Raw genomic sequence first — 17,360 nt, 5'->3', positions numbered from 1 at the left:
GGGATGTTCATAGTTTATTTAATTAAAGCTTAATGTTGTCGGGTCACGTGATGCAGTGAAGCTAGATAGACACAGGCTCTTCAAACAAGTCCATTTTTTTATTATTTTAAAACACCCAAACTCAGTCCGAACCTGGTGGTATAGCTTTATCATGGTCCGAAGAACCAGAAACAATTAAAGCTTCATGTTAAACAAACCAACAGTGTCATATTTACGGTATTATTAATCCCACGTCGTATGATAACTCTTTTGAAAGTAACTGCTTTTTACCAGCCCAGGTTTCCCCGTTTGGTGTGTTTTGGTTTTGTATCCGTTTACCAACCTAACACTTCTATTTCCTTTCAGGCCCCGGCATGGACGAGGCAGAGAAGTACCAACAAAGGCTGCGAGCCATAGCGGTGAGAATGTCATTCTTTCACTTTTGCCCTTTTCCCGTCCACGTCCTTAAACCGACTTGGACCTTCACCTCGTGTCAAAAGGGACTCGCTTCCCGAAGTCCCCGGGTAACGTTCTAGCCAGCAAGTCGCTGATCTGCGAAGGGAAAGGCTGCAGGGCCGGAGCGGAGCCCGCCTGACGTAGACTCTGTCCAAAAACACGAGCGACCCGCTTGGCGGAGTGGGCGTCGCCGTGTTTACAGCTCAGGCGGATACGGAGCCGGCATGCGCGCAATGTGCTGCGTCGCTGAACTATTTCTCCCGGCATCCCCGCGCGCCGCCAGCTGCATCTCCCCGCTTTAATCTGTCGGCCTCTTCTCCTAAAAATATCTCCCCCCCCCTCCTTTCTCCCCGTCCCCCTGCTTTCGTACAGAAGAAGTCCTTGTCTTCAGGGACCAGGACTGCAAAGGGGTGTTACTAAAGAATTATATTAGAAAAGCGGGTGTAACCACCACCATAAGTTCAGTGTGCTTGTTTCAAGTTCTGTCTGTTGTTGGGGGAAGAAACAGCAGCTGCTTAAGTTCTCGTTAAACTGCTTCTTTTTTTGCAACGATTCAAGTTTTCTTTGCTGTTGAGAGATAACTGACAGGAGGCCTCAATACAAGCGAGGGGTAAGTCGCGGTAACGTTCCTAGAAAGTTGAGTAAATTGTCTTTTTTTTGTGTGTGTGTGTGTGTGTGTTTCGATTAGAGAAACGACTTCCAATGTAAATCCAAAGGCAGCGTCGACAATCTGCCGCTGTCAATAGTTCTGACGGTTTCTGTGATATCTACAGCGGGAGAGCGAGGGGAGTTGGGATTGAGTGTAGCTGCAAAGAAACTGTAAAAACAGGGAATTATCCCTCCCTGCTTTATCAGCTCTTCTCTCTGTGGTGTCACTGTCTCAATCCTCTGATCGGCTTCTTGTCGGCCTTCTCTTTGACGACACGCCTCGACAAATGTGACCGAGAAGAACAATTCCCTCCGAGATTATTTTGCATTTCTTCTTCTCTTCACATTTCACTTCTTCTGTCACCAGGAGAGGCGTCAGAAGCAGGAAGAGGAGGAGAGGCTGGCGAGGGAGACGGAGGAGGAGCGGCTGAAGACGGCCCAGGAAAAGGTGATTTACCGTTCTTCCACTTGGTCCTCCGAACGATTAAAAAAACATTTTGAGAATACGCTTGTTTGCTCTCTTAAGTGGAGTTTGATAAGCAGATTGTTATCAATCCTCGCATCCAATTCTCGGACAATAAAAATGGCAAAATACTGAAATAATAATGCACTCTTGTCTTGTAGATGCTGTGAAAACAGACAGATGGGATCTAGGCATTTTGTTTTTCATTGTTTTCCCTCCTTCTCATCTGCTTCATGTTAAAAAGAGCTGCTGGCCGACGCCTAGCTCTAATGTTCTGGGTGGGGTCATCATGACTTCATTATGACTTCATTATGACTTCATCATGACTTCATTATGACTTCATTATGACTGATGTAGTCGCATTCACAAGTTGTTTTCAGTCACGTGAGCATGTTGCATTAGATGTGCTGTCTATCCAGTTTGGTCCCGCCCACAGGGAGATGGAGACATAGATCGATCAAAGGGGTTTGGGGGACTTTTTTCAGGGTTTTTCAGTTTCACTCCCGCTCTCGCCACCGCCAGGCAATGAGTGACACGTCGTATCTGAACCCCAGGAGCGGGACGTCTGGGGCGGCTTTGGCTCACGGAGAGGCGACACCTTTCCAGCGTCTTTCTCGCAGACAGCAGTCGGTCTCACTCGTCTTCGGCAAGATCCAAACCGGCAGCGTCTCGCGGAGGAGCCGAAATGGCAGAGAGGAGCGCAAGATAATGTCGCTTTGCCAAAAATTGATAATAATAATAATAATAATATCCACGTTGTCGGCGCTTACATAGACGTTCATCGTGTCCCAGTTTTGGGGTTTGAAAATGTGGTCGACCTTTCGGTTAAAAGTGAAAATAAACATTTTAAAAAACACAAACAAGTTTGTCAGAATTAAACCTGATCTTACGTAGAGACGTATGGTTCTACTAGCACCACGCTGCAATTCCATGTCCACTACATCAGGGGTTCTTAACCTTTTTGACCTCGGGGCCCATTCATTAACACTGTATTGGTTTATTAACTAATTGATCTCACTCTTGGTTTGAGCAAAAACCTTTTCAAATGAATGACTTGATGCAATGTGATCATCACAAAGACATTTATTGATCATGTGTATGTAAACCTGCACAGACATGGAACAAATCAAGCTAATACAAGAACTAATTTAAAGGCTCAAGTCAGGCGTATTAACACAAAAATAACTAATAATTCTCAAAAAAAGAGAACAAAATTGAAATTTGATAAATAATAACATAATGTGGTAATAAAATAAATACATTGCACAATTATTAGGAAAGTAGTTTTTTTTTTAATGAAATATTGAACAACTACGGTGCTCTCGGTTAATCCACAATGTTAATAAATCTCAACATTTAAAAGTGAGGGTTTTACTTTCTTAGGAAATATCTGTGTGGTCACAATTATTGGTCAAAATAATAATTTTCTGATTAAATAAACTGTAAATAACATTTAAATAAAGTGCACATTAAAATATAGCCTCATGATGTGAATGATATGCTTCAGCAGTCTTCATTTGCAGAACCAGAAGTTGCTCTTCATATCTGTGACGGCTGGCTTTCACAGCACATTGGAGTTGCTTGTCGGTGACAGACAGACCTTTCCTGCACCTGGAGCCCATCGTCCTTTCTCTTTAAAAATCCCACCGGCTTTCCCACGAGCGTTGGATGTTTGGTCTCTAGATATCGCTTTAGCTGTGAAGCCCCCAGTGCTGCGTTAGCTAGCGAGGCTAGCGTTAGCCCTCACTCCACACAGGCTCAGGGCTCCGCCTCGTTACCTCCGTTCACAAAGCTCTACTTCGTGAAGTCAGGATTATACTTGCACAAACATTTAGACGTTTGGGTGTTCAGCAGCACTTTAGTCTTCATGTTTTCGTTTTAAATACTTATAACTTTCGCTACAGGCTAGCTAGCTGCTGGCTGAGTTTCTTCTTCTGCATATTAGAGCTTGTTAAACAACTGACTGACGCATTACCGCCACCAAGTGGTGGGAAGCTGTATTGTAACTGAGCGTCTCGTGGATAACAGTACTCTGCTGTCTTCAATCCCGTGGCCCACAGGTGAAAACGGAAAGTTTTTGGCGGCCCTCTAGGTGGCGCTTGCGTCTCAATGGGGGGCCGCGGCCCTATGGTTAAGAGTCACTGTGGATCAACAGTTGATGAAGATGATTTTTGCCTGTTAGCTTTCAGGCTTTTAAAAGTCCAAATATATTTTTTCAAACTGTTGTTTTTGTCACGAGTACTTCCACTCAGAGCCGTACATGTACACGTGTACAACGATGTACAACTACTAGATCTGAAGACGAGAAACAGTTTCGAAGCAAAATATTTGCAGGCGAGTATTTCGTATTACGGCGTCATTTATCATCAATCTCCAGATGCGTTAAGGCCTTCAGCCTCGGGCTTGACATCGTGTTTGTAGCCATCAAGTGTATGTTTAAGATTTATTTTAAAATAAGGCTGTGGACTCACTTGGTCCAATCACCAAACATTCTGTCCGTCTCCGCCTCAACCTTTTAGTTTTGAACTTGATTTTCTTTTCTTTGTCTCATTCTCACACAGAGGAAGCACTTGAGGGAGCAGTGGCTCAGCGAGGCGCCTGCCGTCCTTGACGAGCCGGCGACAGGGTGAGCCGCATTTTACCAGCTTCAAAAAGCGCACTTAATTCAATCACAAGTGCTTGAGACATTCATGATGGAGGAGGGGGGGTTGAGTCGATTTAGTCTGCGCTCTGCTGGCACACAGATAACAGACATGCAAGGCTCACATTTCTGAAGATTCTTTTTATTTTTGAAGCGGTGAGAACAGTATTTTCGTCACAGATACACTTCTATACCGACCATGACGAGATCACACAGGAGGCAGCCATGTGACAGCTGGTGTGGTGGATTATGGCCAAGCACATAAACACACACACACACACACACTCGACTCATAATGTCGTTATTTTTCTTGATCCAGCGCCCTGCTTCTTCTTTTATTTTTCTGAGCTCTGATGCGCATCTTTTTGTGTTAACAAGTGTTCCGTCTGTGCCGATGTGTGTCAGGGAGCCGACCGAAAGTCAAAAGACGCCCGAGGACGAAGACGAGGAGGCAGCTGACGCCAGAAGCGAGGAGCGGGCCTCCCGAGAAGAAAACAAAGAGTCTGGCAACCGTCCAGCTGCAGTCAGAACAAACAGCCAGGTGAGACGGACAGATGTTTCTGGAGCACCGATCCCCACAGATGAAACCGCCTTAAATGAAAATGAATACCGTGAATCGCCCCAAATGTATATTTTAGGATCTGAGGCGCTGTGTCGGCAAAAAATCTCCTTAGAAGGCTTTTTTTCTTCTTTAATCTCATCTAGTGTGAATATGAAATGAGGCACAGAATGATGTCTTAGGTCAAAAGATGCAGATTGTGTTCGGTCTGGCCTCGTGCCACGAGCCCAGGCAGTCCAGTGTTAAATAAATAAACGTTTCAGCAAAACAGCAAAATAATCCGCAAGCCCGTGCGGCTGGGATGTGAGTGCTTCGAATTATGTATCATGAATAAAGAATGGACGACGGCCGCTGCCACATAATGATTTATCGCCGTGTGACTGAACCCACGTGGAACTTCACCTCGACTTCAGTGAACAATGAAACTAATGTCCGCCTTGTTTTCTCGGCCTTTACATGAATATCACTTGTGTGTGTGTTATTGAATTAAACGCAACATTTTAACACAGTTTGATGCGTTAACATCAGTCATTGTAGCGAGTGCACGGTGGTTCCGCTTTACTGTCCAGCCCCAGTTTCAGTCTCAGCGCCTCTCGACATGATGGGACAGTTTGGTTCAACACTTCTCTGGTGATGACTGTGATATGTTTACGGCGGGGCTAGTCGGGGTAGAGGGTTTGTGTGTGACCGAGGAGATCACCTAAATTGTCTCCTCTCTTTCTCTCTCTGCCCCGCAGGCTGGCACTGACAAGGACGAGCAGGAAGGTAAAGAAGTCCAGCGGGGGGCGGGGTTACGGGGGCGGGGCTACGGGGCGGGGGGCGGGGCTACGGGGCCGCGTCGTCATGAGCTCTCCGTCGCTCTTCCTTGTCGTCCATTCTCTCCTGACAGATGATCGTTTACCCGAACTAAGACTTTGCGTGAAGAATAGTCGTTGAAATCGGGGCGACGTCACGAGGGCCGGAGTTTATCCAAAACCTTTTCGGGCCAATGTGTACAAAGTTACAGGTCCAGGAAAAGCCGACTCTGCCGTGCGTTCGAGAGACTAAAGAACAAATCCAAACTTTATTCAAAGAATGTTAAATTAATGAAAATTAGGAATCACGCTAAAGTAATGTTAACCCATTAAAAGCTGCAGAAAACGAGGAAGGCTTTTAGTAAGTTTGACTCTTTAAATTGTTCGTTTTCTTTCTGATTATTTCTCTAAACTACCGGTTTCTATTTCCGTTTATAGCAAATTTAAGCAAGTCACGGCCCTGATCGGTCCGTGCTTCTCAAGCGTTAGCTCCACAGGTCCACACTCGTACGGCCTGGACAGCACCGCCTACTGGACACGGATATGGATTAAAAAGACAATCTTTGACGCGCGTTCCATTCCACGTTAACCGGCTTTCAGCTCCTGAGTGCTGCGGTAGCTTCAGATTCTTACCCATCAAAAGGTTGCGGAGTTATTAACATACTTCATAAACATTCCCGTAACCAGCTTATCTTTTTTGTTTTGTTAGTCTGAAATCCTATTTTTCTATCAACCCAAATAGTAACATAATATATTTTATTGATGACCACTTCCTGCATGAAGTCAAAAGGCAAAATAATGGCAGTTATTTTGTTGCTGTAATGCACAAAGTCCCACAAACGTTGATACACCCGACCCGTCCATCAACAGTAAAAAGCGCTAGTAGCAGAAGAAACTAGCGGCGTAGCGCGTTGTTGTCAGCTGGTATCGCTAACGATGGATAACCCGGCTGGAGCTGCATTTAGGTTTTGAGAGTTTGGTGAATTCAATTTTCAGCTTTAGTTACAAAACAAACACTGAGGATAGAGAAACTGATTTCTAAGTAAAGTGCTACCTTTTCATTGGAGTTTAACTGAAAGACGTACTTCTTCTTTTTCAGTGAACAAAGAGGCCGAGGATCTCTCCTCCAAACAAATGGCGCAACGGATGTTTCATGAAAGTGGGCAAGAAGGCCGATCAGGTGAGACACAGCAGTTAGTTAGTGTAGCTTACCATGACTTTGATGTACTGACCGGGCTGCAGCTCACACACAGGATACGCACAGGTAATATTCAGTATTTCTGGCTCTCGTGCTGCTGATTTGAGTGCTTTTAGCTCCCGTAGCACTTTAAAGGTCCTCAAAAGTTTGACTGCAGCTCTTTGTGATTATTTCACTAAGCAGTGCTGGAAACCCTGAACCCAAATAAATGATCACAAAGAGCTGCAGTGTATAAACAGGAATTTAGGCGACGGAGCATAATATTTGAATGAGCCTTTCTCCTCTCTTCCCTTTATCTGCCGCCCTCTGAGTAACGTAATGATGCGACGGAGGTGCAAGGCCTGAGAACAGCGTTATATTTAGCCCACTTCGCTATTTCTGTTTGTTCCTTCCTTAATGCGCGCTGGAGGGCTTTTGGTGTCTCTGTATTGTCTCTCGTGTCGGCTCATGTTAGTGACACAAAGCTCTGGTCCTGACCTGCCGTTAACCTTTGAACCTCTCACCCTCTCCTTTTTTTAATCTTCATAATTTCTATTCTGTGACTCGTTTTGCAGTGCTGGGGATGTTGGCGGTGCAGGTGGAGAGAGACCCCAAGACGGGCGCCGCCGTCGTCAGGTCGGTGGCGCCCGTGTCCGGGCCGGCCGGCGCGCCGACGGCCACCGCCGTCTTCGACGACGGCAGGAAGAGCATCCACGCCGTCGGCGGGTCGGGAAGTCAACTCTCGACCGAAGAGCTCGGGCAGATCCTGAGCATCGTGGACGGCGTCGGGATGACGGCGCTGCTGGACGAGTTCCAGGCCGAAGCCGAGAGTGTGGATGCCGGCAGAGCTCCGGAGGGAGTCGTCTCTTTTTCTACCCGCCGTGTCGCGTCAAAGGGGGACGGTGCGCAGTTGGACAGCTCGAGAGGCGCCGACTTGGAAGCTGAGCTGGGGATAGAGGAGCGCTTTACAAATACGGGACACGAGGAGGATAAAAAACAGGTCGGAGACATCGCGGGACAAGTGGGCAACGTGGAGGATCTTAAGCTGGAGGAAGGCCCGGTCACTCTGGTGTTCCTGGGATACACGGACGGCGACCAGGGAGACGGCCGAGAGGACAACGGCGGCATGCTCACCGCGGAGCACGTCATCATCACCGACGAGGGAGAGGAACGCGTCTTGGAGCCCGAAACGTCTGCTCCGCCTCAGGAGGGGAAAGACTCCCGGGTGTTTCAGGACGTCCCCCTGGACGGGAACGGGGCAGGAGTGGAAGTCCGGGGAGAGGAAGGCGGTAATGAGCGGCAGAGCTCATCTTCGCCCAGTAAAGCCACTTCCAAGCCCAAGACCTGTAAGTGTTGCTCCGTCATGTAAGCATACGATGGACGGGAGAGACGCTGCTGCCCAAACCACTGATACGGGAGGCTGGACCACATTGACCAGCGCATCATGCTGTGGGTCTTTTATAGCCGCTCTGAGGGAATGCTACAATCCACTTCCTCCCTCTGGTGGACGAAGATGAGAATGTCAACACGCCCTCAAGAAGCTGTTTCTCATCTCAAACGTCTCTCTGTCCCTGAGGACTTGTTCTGTGCCTCGCCAGCCAAAACGTCTCCATATGTTTCGCTGTTGTTTGCTTAACGAATGGGAAAAGCCAAAGAGCGGAAGAATACTGTTTCTGACAGTAATCACGGTGCGATTCATTGTGTCTAAATGAATGTTAATTTGAAAATGTAAAAAAAACAGCGATATTTGTCACAACGTCCTTTGAACAATTGATCCACATGGGACACCAGCGATGTTTCTGAGAATTTGGGATTCATAATGTCATGGGAGGGGTTCATATTCTACCAATAAACATGAATTAAATTCATTTTGAGTTTCTTCCACTCCGTCAAAATCCTTGGAACATTTTTGGGAAACTGGTGCATCTTCAGAACGGGCCGATCGCCGGACCTCCGCTGTTCCTCGAGAGCCGCTCATCCAAACCACGACACACTCGACACATCGCTTCCTCGGGTCCTGAGCAGTGCGCCCGTCAGGCGTGAAGTCAAACGCATCGACAAAAATTGCAGGACAGGCGTACAGAGAGTTGTTAAATTAGATGCCTCTTGGCAAGAGAGTGACGGTCCACCTGTACCTTTTAGATTGAACGTGAATGTTGGGCTTCAAACAACAACAAGGGGTTTGATATTTCTCCATCACAATTATGTTCTCAGCATTGTGGGAAACGCTTTGAAACGGCATTTAAGCATTTAGATAAGCAGTTAAATTACACAAATTTGAAAAAAACAAAATTACATAGATTTCCCAAATGTTTCACTGGGTAAAACTGGAGGAATCTCCATCTTCATGTCTGCTACAGTGCAACTATCTGCTAGGTGTTTTATTATTTGTATCACTGTCATTTGTTCTTACATTTGTCACAACAGTGGATGTTTACTGGAATATACGACGAAAAAACTGAATAGAATTCATATGTTCTCCAATTTCTTTAAAATCCCACATTCAATTTTAACTGTAATCGCAAAATTGTATCCAAACGCATAAAAGAACATTGTATTTTTCACATCTCTTCACAAAACAACAGTAAGGGGTTCACTAAAGACTCACACCAACATTCTGCTGGTTGGACCACGGAGTCGACGCACGTGAATCAGCACGATGCCGCTGGTCCTCTGAACGCCTCTCAAAGAGGGATTTTGTTTGCTCACATGACCCAGAGGACAGGAAGGTACAGCTGTTCCAGAAAGCAGATCAGCTGCATCGCCGGCCGCATCGTTCATATTTCCACCGGGCTTCGATCACGCACAGGAGGTGACGGCGGCGCTACGGTCAGGTGGGTCTCTCTCCCTTCAGCATTTTGACGTTATGTGATGATATGATTAGGTATTAATAGAAAAGCTTTATCCAGTCATAGCAAGAAAGAGAAAAATATGGTTAAAGATGTCATAATCTTTAAAAATGTGAGAATATATGTGTGTGCAGTGCAACCATTTATGCCCAAATACTGGATAATGGACTCATGAAAGTGCACGACCCTTAAGTAGGCAAGTATTATAATAGTTTTGAATAACATTCTTCATAACAGCATAAACAGGTTAAGCTCATTAAGGCGCATTAATATGTCCTGTAGCTTGAGCTCTAGACACAATGTGCTGCTGCTGTTGGTAATCCTGAAGCGCAGTGTAGCTGCCTTTAAGCCCCTGAATGCAGGTGTAAATATAGACTCATAGATTTAAACCTGCAGCTCAGGGAACCAGATAATGCCGGGATAATATTCATATTATTGGCAGAACATATTGGCAGTACTCGATGGCACTGAATGCACAAAGCGGGTCACAGACCACTGAAGGGTACAAGTCACCGTGGCTCGTGGATAAACGGGCCCAGTGGAATCATGGGAAAGCAGGACTCACAACAGCCGATGAGATGATGAGAGCCGGCAGACACTGTGCATGATGTGCGTGCCAAAACGGACGAAGCAAAGCCGATTACTCTTTCCCTTTGTCAGAAGAATTGGCTGTGCTAGGTCACAGAGTGAAACAACACAGAAGCTGTGCCCTGCTAAAAAGAAGAAAAGGGATGTCGCTCTTTTTAAACTTGGAATCCAAATATTATTGTATTACAAAACATGATTAAAAACATGACTCTACAGCTACTTGTGGTCAAAAACTCCACAGGACACCTCTCAGGTGGGTCCTGGTCTATAATCTGATCTCGACCCTTTCTTGCAGGTTTCCTCTGTGTCAAAAACTAGTTTCAAGACCCTCAGTTTTACCATCAAACCTGATAGTAAAGATATTATTATGATATTATTATGGCACTGCAAGCCTGTACACATTGCATAGAGAGCGGGATGAACGGGGGTCAACGTGGACCCCTTGCTGTGGCCGAGGCCTGTAGGCGAAGCAGTCACAGAGCAATATGATAAAAGAACCATAATCTTCTCTTTATATATATATATATATATATATATATATATAGACAATGCAAAGTAAAAAATAAGAGGAAATACAAATAATAATGAAAGTAAAAGAAAGACTATAATCTTGATCTAAAAATGTAAATCCTGTCAAGTTTTGAAACGTACTTCAGTTTTTAATTAGTTATTCTTAACAGATGGTATTTAAGCTCCTAGTTTTGTACAAATTAATTGACTATCAACTGAAGGGACTCACGTGTCTTTCACCTAAAAGGGGAAGAGACAGAAAAACACCCTGCCTGTAACCATGGAAACCACAAAACCCTGGCCCAGCCCTCAAGGTCCGATGTCCCCAGATGATTGTGGTCTCTGGATGAAGATGGACGCCGACCCTGTGACGGACCGCACAGGTCGCCCATCGGTGAAGCGTGGAGAGACCACAGCCCTCCCCTCTGGCCCAGCAGTGGTCACCAGGTACTACAGTGTGATGGATGACGATGATGATGATGATGACTTCCCCCCGCCTCCTCCACCCCACACGGCTCCTTTTCTGCCCGCAGAGGGCAGCACGGATGCTCAGGTGAATAATTCCAGCGTGACCCTTACAAAAGGAGCAGCTGAGGATAATCCCGGTGGCTTAGACTGGCAGAGGCAGTTAATGGCAACACAGAACGAGGTGGATGAAGTGATAGTAAGCACAGAGCAGACTTCTACTGCGTCTATGGACACCGCACCTCTGTCTAAAGACTCCATTCTGCCTCAAGAGCAGGACCAATCATCCATGGAGGATGCATGTTCTGATCCAACCGGACAACACCATCAGGAAAACACAACGGGAGACGAAGAGTCGGATGAAGAACCTGAGGATATTGGGTTTTTGAGCGAGGGGCAGGAAACGTGCAGCGAAACTGAAGCGGGACAGGACAATTACCCAAAACGGGTACCTTCAAGCATTGAGGAGAACTCTGAAAATGAGATGCATTTTGACAAAGAGGGAGCATCCGAGGACATCTGTGGTCCTGCTGAGACGGACTCAAAACTAACCGCAGAAAATGCCGACTGCGGTGATGTGGAGACAAATGCCCCGGCAGAGTCCGGTCTCCGTGCGAGTGATGACGATTTTAAATCCGACGGGCCACAGGAGCTCTGCAAATCCGACCAACACGCGATGGACAGAGCAACCGGTCAGCCACAGGTACCAGAGGTTCCAGCAGGAGAGTCTAATGGTGATGAAGAGCACGTTGACACGAGATCTTTGAACTATACCCTCACAAAGTACAACTGGGTGAGGAGAGAGAGCGGCAACAGCGAGACACAAGCGTCCCGACTCTCCGTCTCTGATGGCGACGAAGAGATGGCGACGAAGGACGAGCAGGGAGACGGGGGCCGCAGAATATCTACTGGTATCCAACAAGGGCAGGAACTGCTTCAACGTCTGCAACTGGTGCAGCTGCGTCAGGATGTCAGTGTGCCAGAGAGCCAGCAGGTTGTCCAGGAGACGAGAGGCGAGACTGAAGTAGATGACTTGAAAGCGAGAGAAACCCACCTGACAGGTGCAGATGAGGAAGAAGAGAGTATGTCTCACAGCGAGGGAGCCACGTCGAACCTGATGGCGATGGAAAAGAACGAGAGAAAAGACGTCGAAGCGAAGGCAAAAAGGTCTTCGTCAACGACGCCTGTCGAGTCGGAGCATCACAAGATTGCCAGAGCAGAGGCGGGAGACTCCGATGATGATCACAGAGACGACGGCGTACCTGCAGACTTGTCTCAAATCGACCTCAATGAAACACCCTCCGCCCAAACTCCCGTTCTCTCCTTCTGCCACCGACTCTCGGTCGCTGAGACCTGCATTGAGAGGCAGGAAGCCCAGAGGAAGCAGAACCTGCAGAGAGCCGGCGGTGTCGTCAACCTCACGGACAACCCGGATGTGCTGGAGATCCCCTTTAAGAACAATATTTCGCTTGATCCCTTTCCCACCAAGGATGGCCCAGAGCAGCGCAGCGACTGGCAGTTCTCCGAGCGGAAGATGAAAAAGGAGATAAGTCAGGAGACTCAGAGAGAGCTGGTGCTGTTCAACCAGGGGAGGATCCCAGGGGAGTACAGCAAAGGAGAAGTCCGCCAGTTAAAGGAGACAAAGCAGCTGTTTGAGACGTTCCAGCAGGACAACATGGAGGGTCCGACGAGGCACCGGAAGCCCCCTGTGAAAGGTCGCGTTTACCCCTCTGTGCTAGAGCGCACTCGCAGCCTGGAGATCTTGTCACTCAAAATGTGTCCCGTTTCCAGAGCACATTCCTTCAGGCTGGATAAAGAGACCGAGACAACTGCAGAAATCTTAAGACCAATGAGCCCAACTGGTGATTCTCGAGACAAAACACGTTCATCTCCCTACGCAAAACCGGACAAACTTGCACACTTGTGCAGAAGCATGGACTCCATAAGCACGGAGGTCTCTGCGTCCGCTGTGGACGGCAGGAGCGAAGCTAGGGAGGGAAAAGGGGCGCAGGGATCTCCCATCCTCAGAGGAAACCCCTTCTTCAAGTTGCGGCCAGCCCTCGGTCTGAAGCCCGAGGTAGAGAAGGACATCCGGGAGGCCAAGGAGAGAGAGGAGGAGCTGCGCAGGCAGAGATGCTCTCTGTACGGCGAGAACCGGCGGACTGGGGAAGACGGAGAGAGGTCACGGTTCAAACCAACGCTCGTGCCAGGTTAGTCTGCATGGTCTGTGCTGGAATATACAGCTCAGATTAGTACCACAGTATATCATATATCTAATGCACTACATATAGTATACCACTCAAGGGGCTTATTTTTCTCCAAAAGAAGTACTTTCACTTTCAAGTACTGTTGTTCCTTTCGATAACTCTGTGCTTTTACTTCAGTCTCTCATGGATACATAACATTTACTTAAAATGCAGTATTTTCACATTGTTGTATTGCTTCTTTAACTCCAATAGAAGAACAGAGGACTTGTTCCATCACTGATGAGGACGATGTTTTATTCTGTGCACGCATCATTAAATTGCACAATGTTTTAACAATTTCTAAACTAAGAATAGTGAAATTCAATCTGATCATTCGGATTAACGATACTGGCAATGCCGTTAACACGAGTGGAGGCTGTTCAGGTTGTTCAGATGTATCATGGGAACACTTGCATGTCTAATAAGAGTCATTTAGATCTTTATTCATTGCACATTCTGACACTCCGTCTGAGCACTTTAATGAATGCCTCCCCACATCAGCGTCACACAGCGTTATCCAAGGAGTCTTATCGACAACTTAGTGTCAACCCTGTCACAAGCGGTTAAGGGCGAGTCACTCTGGCGGCGGCCTGATCGCAGTCAGCAGATGCCAGTGGGCTGAGTGACAACATGGAGGCTACTGTCTGCACTCAAGCTGCAGCCAGGGGCAGTTCTAGTTCGGTCATAGTGTTGTGTAAATACAAACGACTTCAGACAGTTGCGAGGTCTTAATGAAAGCATGCAGTTTGTGTGCATTTTTCTGTGTGCTGTTATTGCCTATATGCATGGCAGGAGAGCTTGGGGGCAGCCGGCCGGGGAGTGTCTCATTATATAGCACCGAGTTGGTACTCTCAGCCACAGCGCCGGGATAATGATGCGTGGGGTTGACTCGAGGTGAGGATGATGAGGCTGCATGTGACAGCAACACAATATGTCTGGGGGTAAAACTGGGCTAAACTGAAGGAAATGACTCATTCCTAGTCATAAGTCAAATAAGCTGTCGTGTGTTATCCTAACCAGCTGTGACACAATACTGTATGAGAATGTAGACCCAAAATACACTGTGATGTCTTCACTGAGGATGCTTCTGCACAGTTTTGACAGGACACTTGGAAAATATAACCTCTCATAGAGTCAAATATACAGTGAATAATGAGGTTGCCATACATCAAAGCCTTCCTCATTTCAAAGCAGCACCCATTTTAAGCATGCTAAATGTGCACACATAGACACACATTTTCTCGGCTGAAAAGACAACTGTTGTTCGCTAAGTTTATCAGTAGCTAGGGAAATAATTATGCTAATTTTAGCTCAATGAGTCGATTTGAAAATGTTGCCTCAAGCTGACTTGTATTGTTTGGTGATGTATTGTGTGGAAAACATGCGATCAAGGGTTCAATTCCGGGGAAACGAGATTCCCAGGAATACACGTCCAACATGTCCGTGTTTCCTGTTTCACGAGAAACCAGGAACAAGTCGTTACGTTCTAGGCACAAACCCAAAAAGGCTGATAGATATACTTATAGGTATCACCACAGAAACATGTAGTGTAATGAGAACACAAAATAGTAGTAGGAAATGCTGCTAGCCTTGGAAGCTAACGCACAGGTCACCACTGTAGGTAGTAAGCTAGCTAGCGTCTACCGTTAGCTGCTTACGTTCGAGCTGACTACCAACTACGGATTAGTCTGATTCGATTCGTGAAATCCTAATGGTTTAATGGACAATTGAAGCCAGAAGTCAAATCCCTTTATCATGTCCTGATCCTTGTTTTCTGTCTTTAAGATGTCAGTAAACAGTCCAGGGCGAAGCTGGAACGGGTTTGGCCGCCGCCCTCCAAGAAAGACCAGACGAAAACTGAGCAGACACAGGTGACGTGGCAAGTCTCATTACTGTAAATAGCTTCTTCATTGTTCAACGCTGTAAGCCATTGTGTTGTATTGTCGCTAATTAAAGGAAATACTACATGCTGTAATGGCTTTTTTGGATCACAGGTTATTGAACCTGAAAAATTACATTAGATCCAATTTATTCGCACATGCTCTCTACTTTACAAATGCTTGGATTAGTACGAGTAGTTCTGCAATTGTTCTCAAATTTAGGGGATCAAGACAAGGGAGCTAATCTCCCGCTCTAAATCTGGCTTGTTTTATCTCACAGCAGGAGCCCAAGGTTCCCAGAGCCGGAGGTCAGAGGGCTCCTCTGTGGCAACGCTGGGAGTCCGGCCTAATCAACGGGAAGACGTCAAAGGAAAAGCACTGATAATGGCCACTGGGACGTCTTCAACACTACAAATAGAATATCAACTATCTGCAATGCTAGAGCTGCTCAAGTCCAACATAATCAATATAACCATAAATCCTGAAGTTCCGGCTTGAATGCTTTTTGTCTCTTCCAACTTTCTGCTTTATATCAGTGTCAAATATCCGTTTTGATATTTTTAAAGACTAGTTTTATTCAGCACATAAATAAAGCAACAGTATCACAGCAGTCATTTGATGATGTCATTTTCTATTTTTCTTTCTCCGTAAGTTCCCACAGCAAATGTCCATTTGATCTTTTGCTTTGAGATTCAATTGAATGAATTAATTAAAAGAGCGCTGTAGCAAAAAGTGGATTCCACATTTTCACTCATTGGTTTGTTGTGTATTTCCATTTATCAACACAGTTGTTTTTAATGATTTTTGTGCCATGCTCTATATACTTTCAGAATTCACCGTTGAGACGTTAAAGGGGCAATCTGCTGGCTTTACTCAGTAAATTCAGCTTACTCGTCACAGAGAGTGATGATGTCATCGGGGTCATTTGGGCTTGGAGTTGACAAATGTATATCAAAGTACCTTTGCATTCCAAACAGGGTCTCATTTCCTTTTACAAAGTTTAAACATCAATTATCTATAAATACAACGTACCCTTGTCTTTTCAAAATAGGGTCTCAATATTCTTTTACAAAGTTATATTATATATGTTATATTGTACTTTCCACTGCAGGAATTTCTAGTTTTTAGCACACATAGACATACAACACACTCCACACACAAACAGCCTTTTTCTTAAATGTTATATTGTACTTTCCTCTGCAGGAATTTCTAGTTTTTAGCACACATACACCACACTCTATTTACATTTCTTCTTCCGACTCTCTGTCTGCCTAGACACAAAAGTCCCTTGCTGCTCATCCCCACCCTTGGATTCTCCCACCTCGGGCCGCTCTGCAGCCTTTTTTTATTTTTTCATTTTGTTTCTTGCAGAATCCAGCCTCAGAGCACATTAGAAGCCAGCGTTTAGTACACAGTTTCTATAGGTAACCCAAGGAAAGGTAACCCAAGGAAAGACCACAGCCCTTTAGACCTGAATATACTGTGAGCTATACATTAATTACCTCCCGTAATTACACACATACCACACGGGCTTCTTTCATTCAAGCCTTTCACTCCCATTCCAGCCATACATCAACACCTCAGACGCCACCTCGTCCTACAAGCCAAAGGCCCTATTTTCACTTTTTACGAATTCATTTTTTTACGAATTACCCTGTACCAATTTTATCATACCCAATCAGACTTATTGCAATTTTAGTGGGATTTAACCAATTAACTGAGTGCCCATCCATATGGTTCTCCACGCCCTCTGATGACCTCCGTGACGGCAGGTCGCTGACATCCACACAGACTGACTGAATGCACCTATGCAGCTACTTTTATAATAGGCGTTCTGCTTACCTCTCGTGGTTGGATCCGTGCTTCAGTCAGGCCTGTGCGACGTCAGCTTCCCAGCATCCCAGATGTAGGTCAGATAGGTCGTGTCGCATGTAGCTCGCCAACTGAAGAAGATAATTAAATGTCTATTTTGCCGATGATCGGCCAGTTGAGCGCTAACTCTGTGTGGGTCCGTCATTGCAAGCCACCCCTTCAACATTACATGTAGTACATTTATCGTTTGTTAATGTATACATATATTTATTAGTGCAGCTTTAAAGTTGTAA

General features: G+C 46.0%; 1 protein-coding gene across 1 annotated transcript; it reads left to right on the top strand.

Moving 5' to 3' along the window:
• Window positions 1–353: 353 nt before the first annotated feature.
• On the top strand, window positions 354–8,545 carry LOC306750381 (uncharacterized protein; the record flags this gene model as incomplete). The annotated part of the gene is made up of 7 exons (XM_079233796.1): window positions 354–398; window positions 1,451–1,531; window positions 4,108–4,172; window positions 4,593–4,728; window positions 5,484–5,511; window positions 6,640–6,720; window positions 7,293–8,545. 7 exons carry the CDS (start codon window positions 354–356, stop codon window positions 8,084–8,086), a joined length of 1,230 nt encoding a protein of 409 aa, XP_079089922.1. The 3' UTR covers window positions 8,087–8,545.
• Between the last annotated feature and the right edge of the window lie 8,815 nt (window positions 8,546–17,360).

The sequence above is a fragment of the Taurulus bubalis genome (assembly GCF_910589615.1).
Source record: "Taurulus bubalis genome assembly, chromosome: 17".
Classification (NCBI taxonomy): Eukaryota; Metazoa; Chordata; class Actinopteri; order Perciformes; family Cottidae; genus Taurulus; species Taurulus bubalis.
The sequence above is the reverse complement of the archived record's forward strand: the minus strand, read 5'-3'. Positions and strand labels throughout refer to the sequence as shown.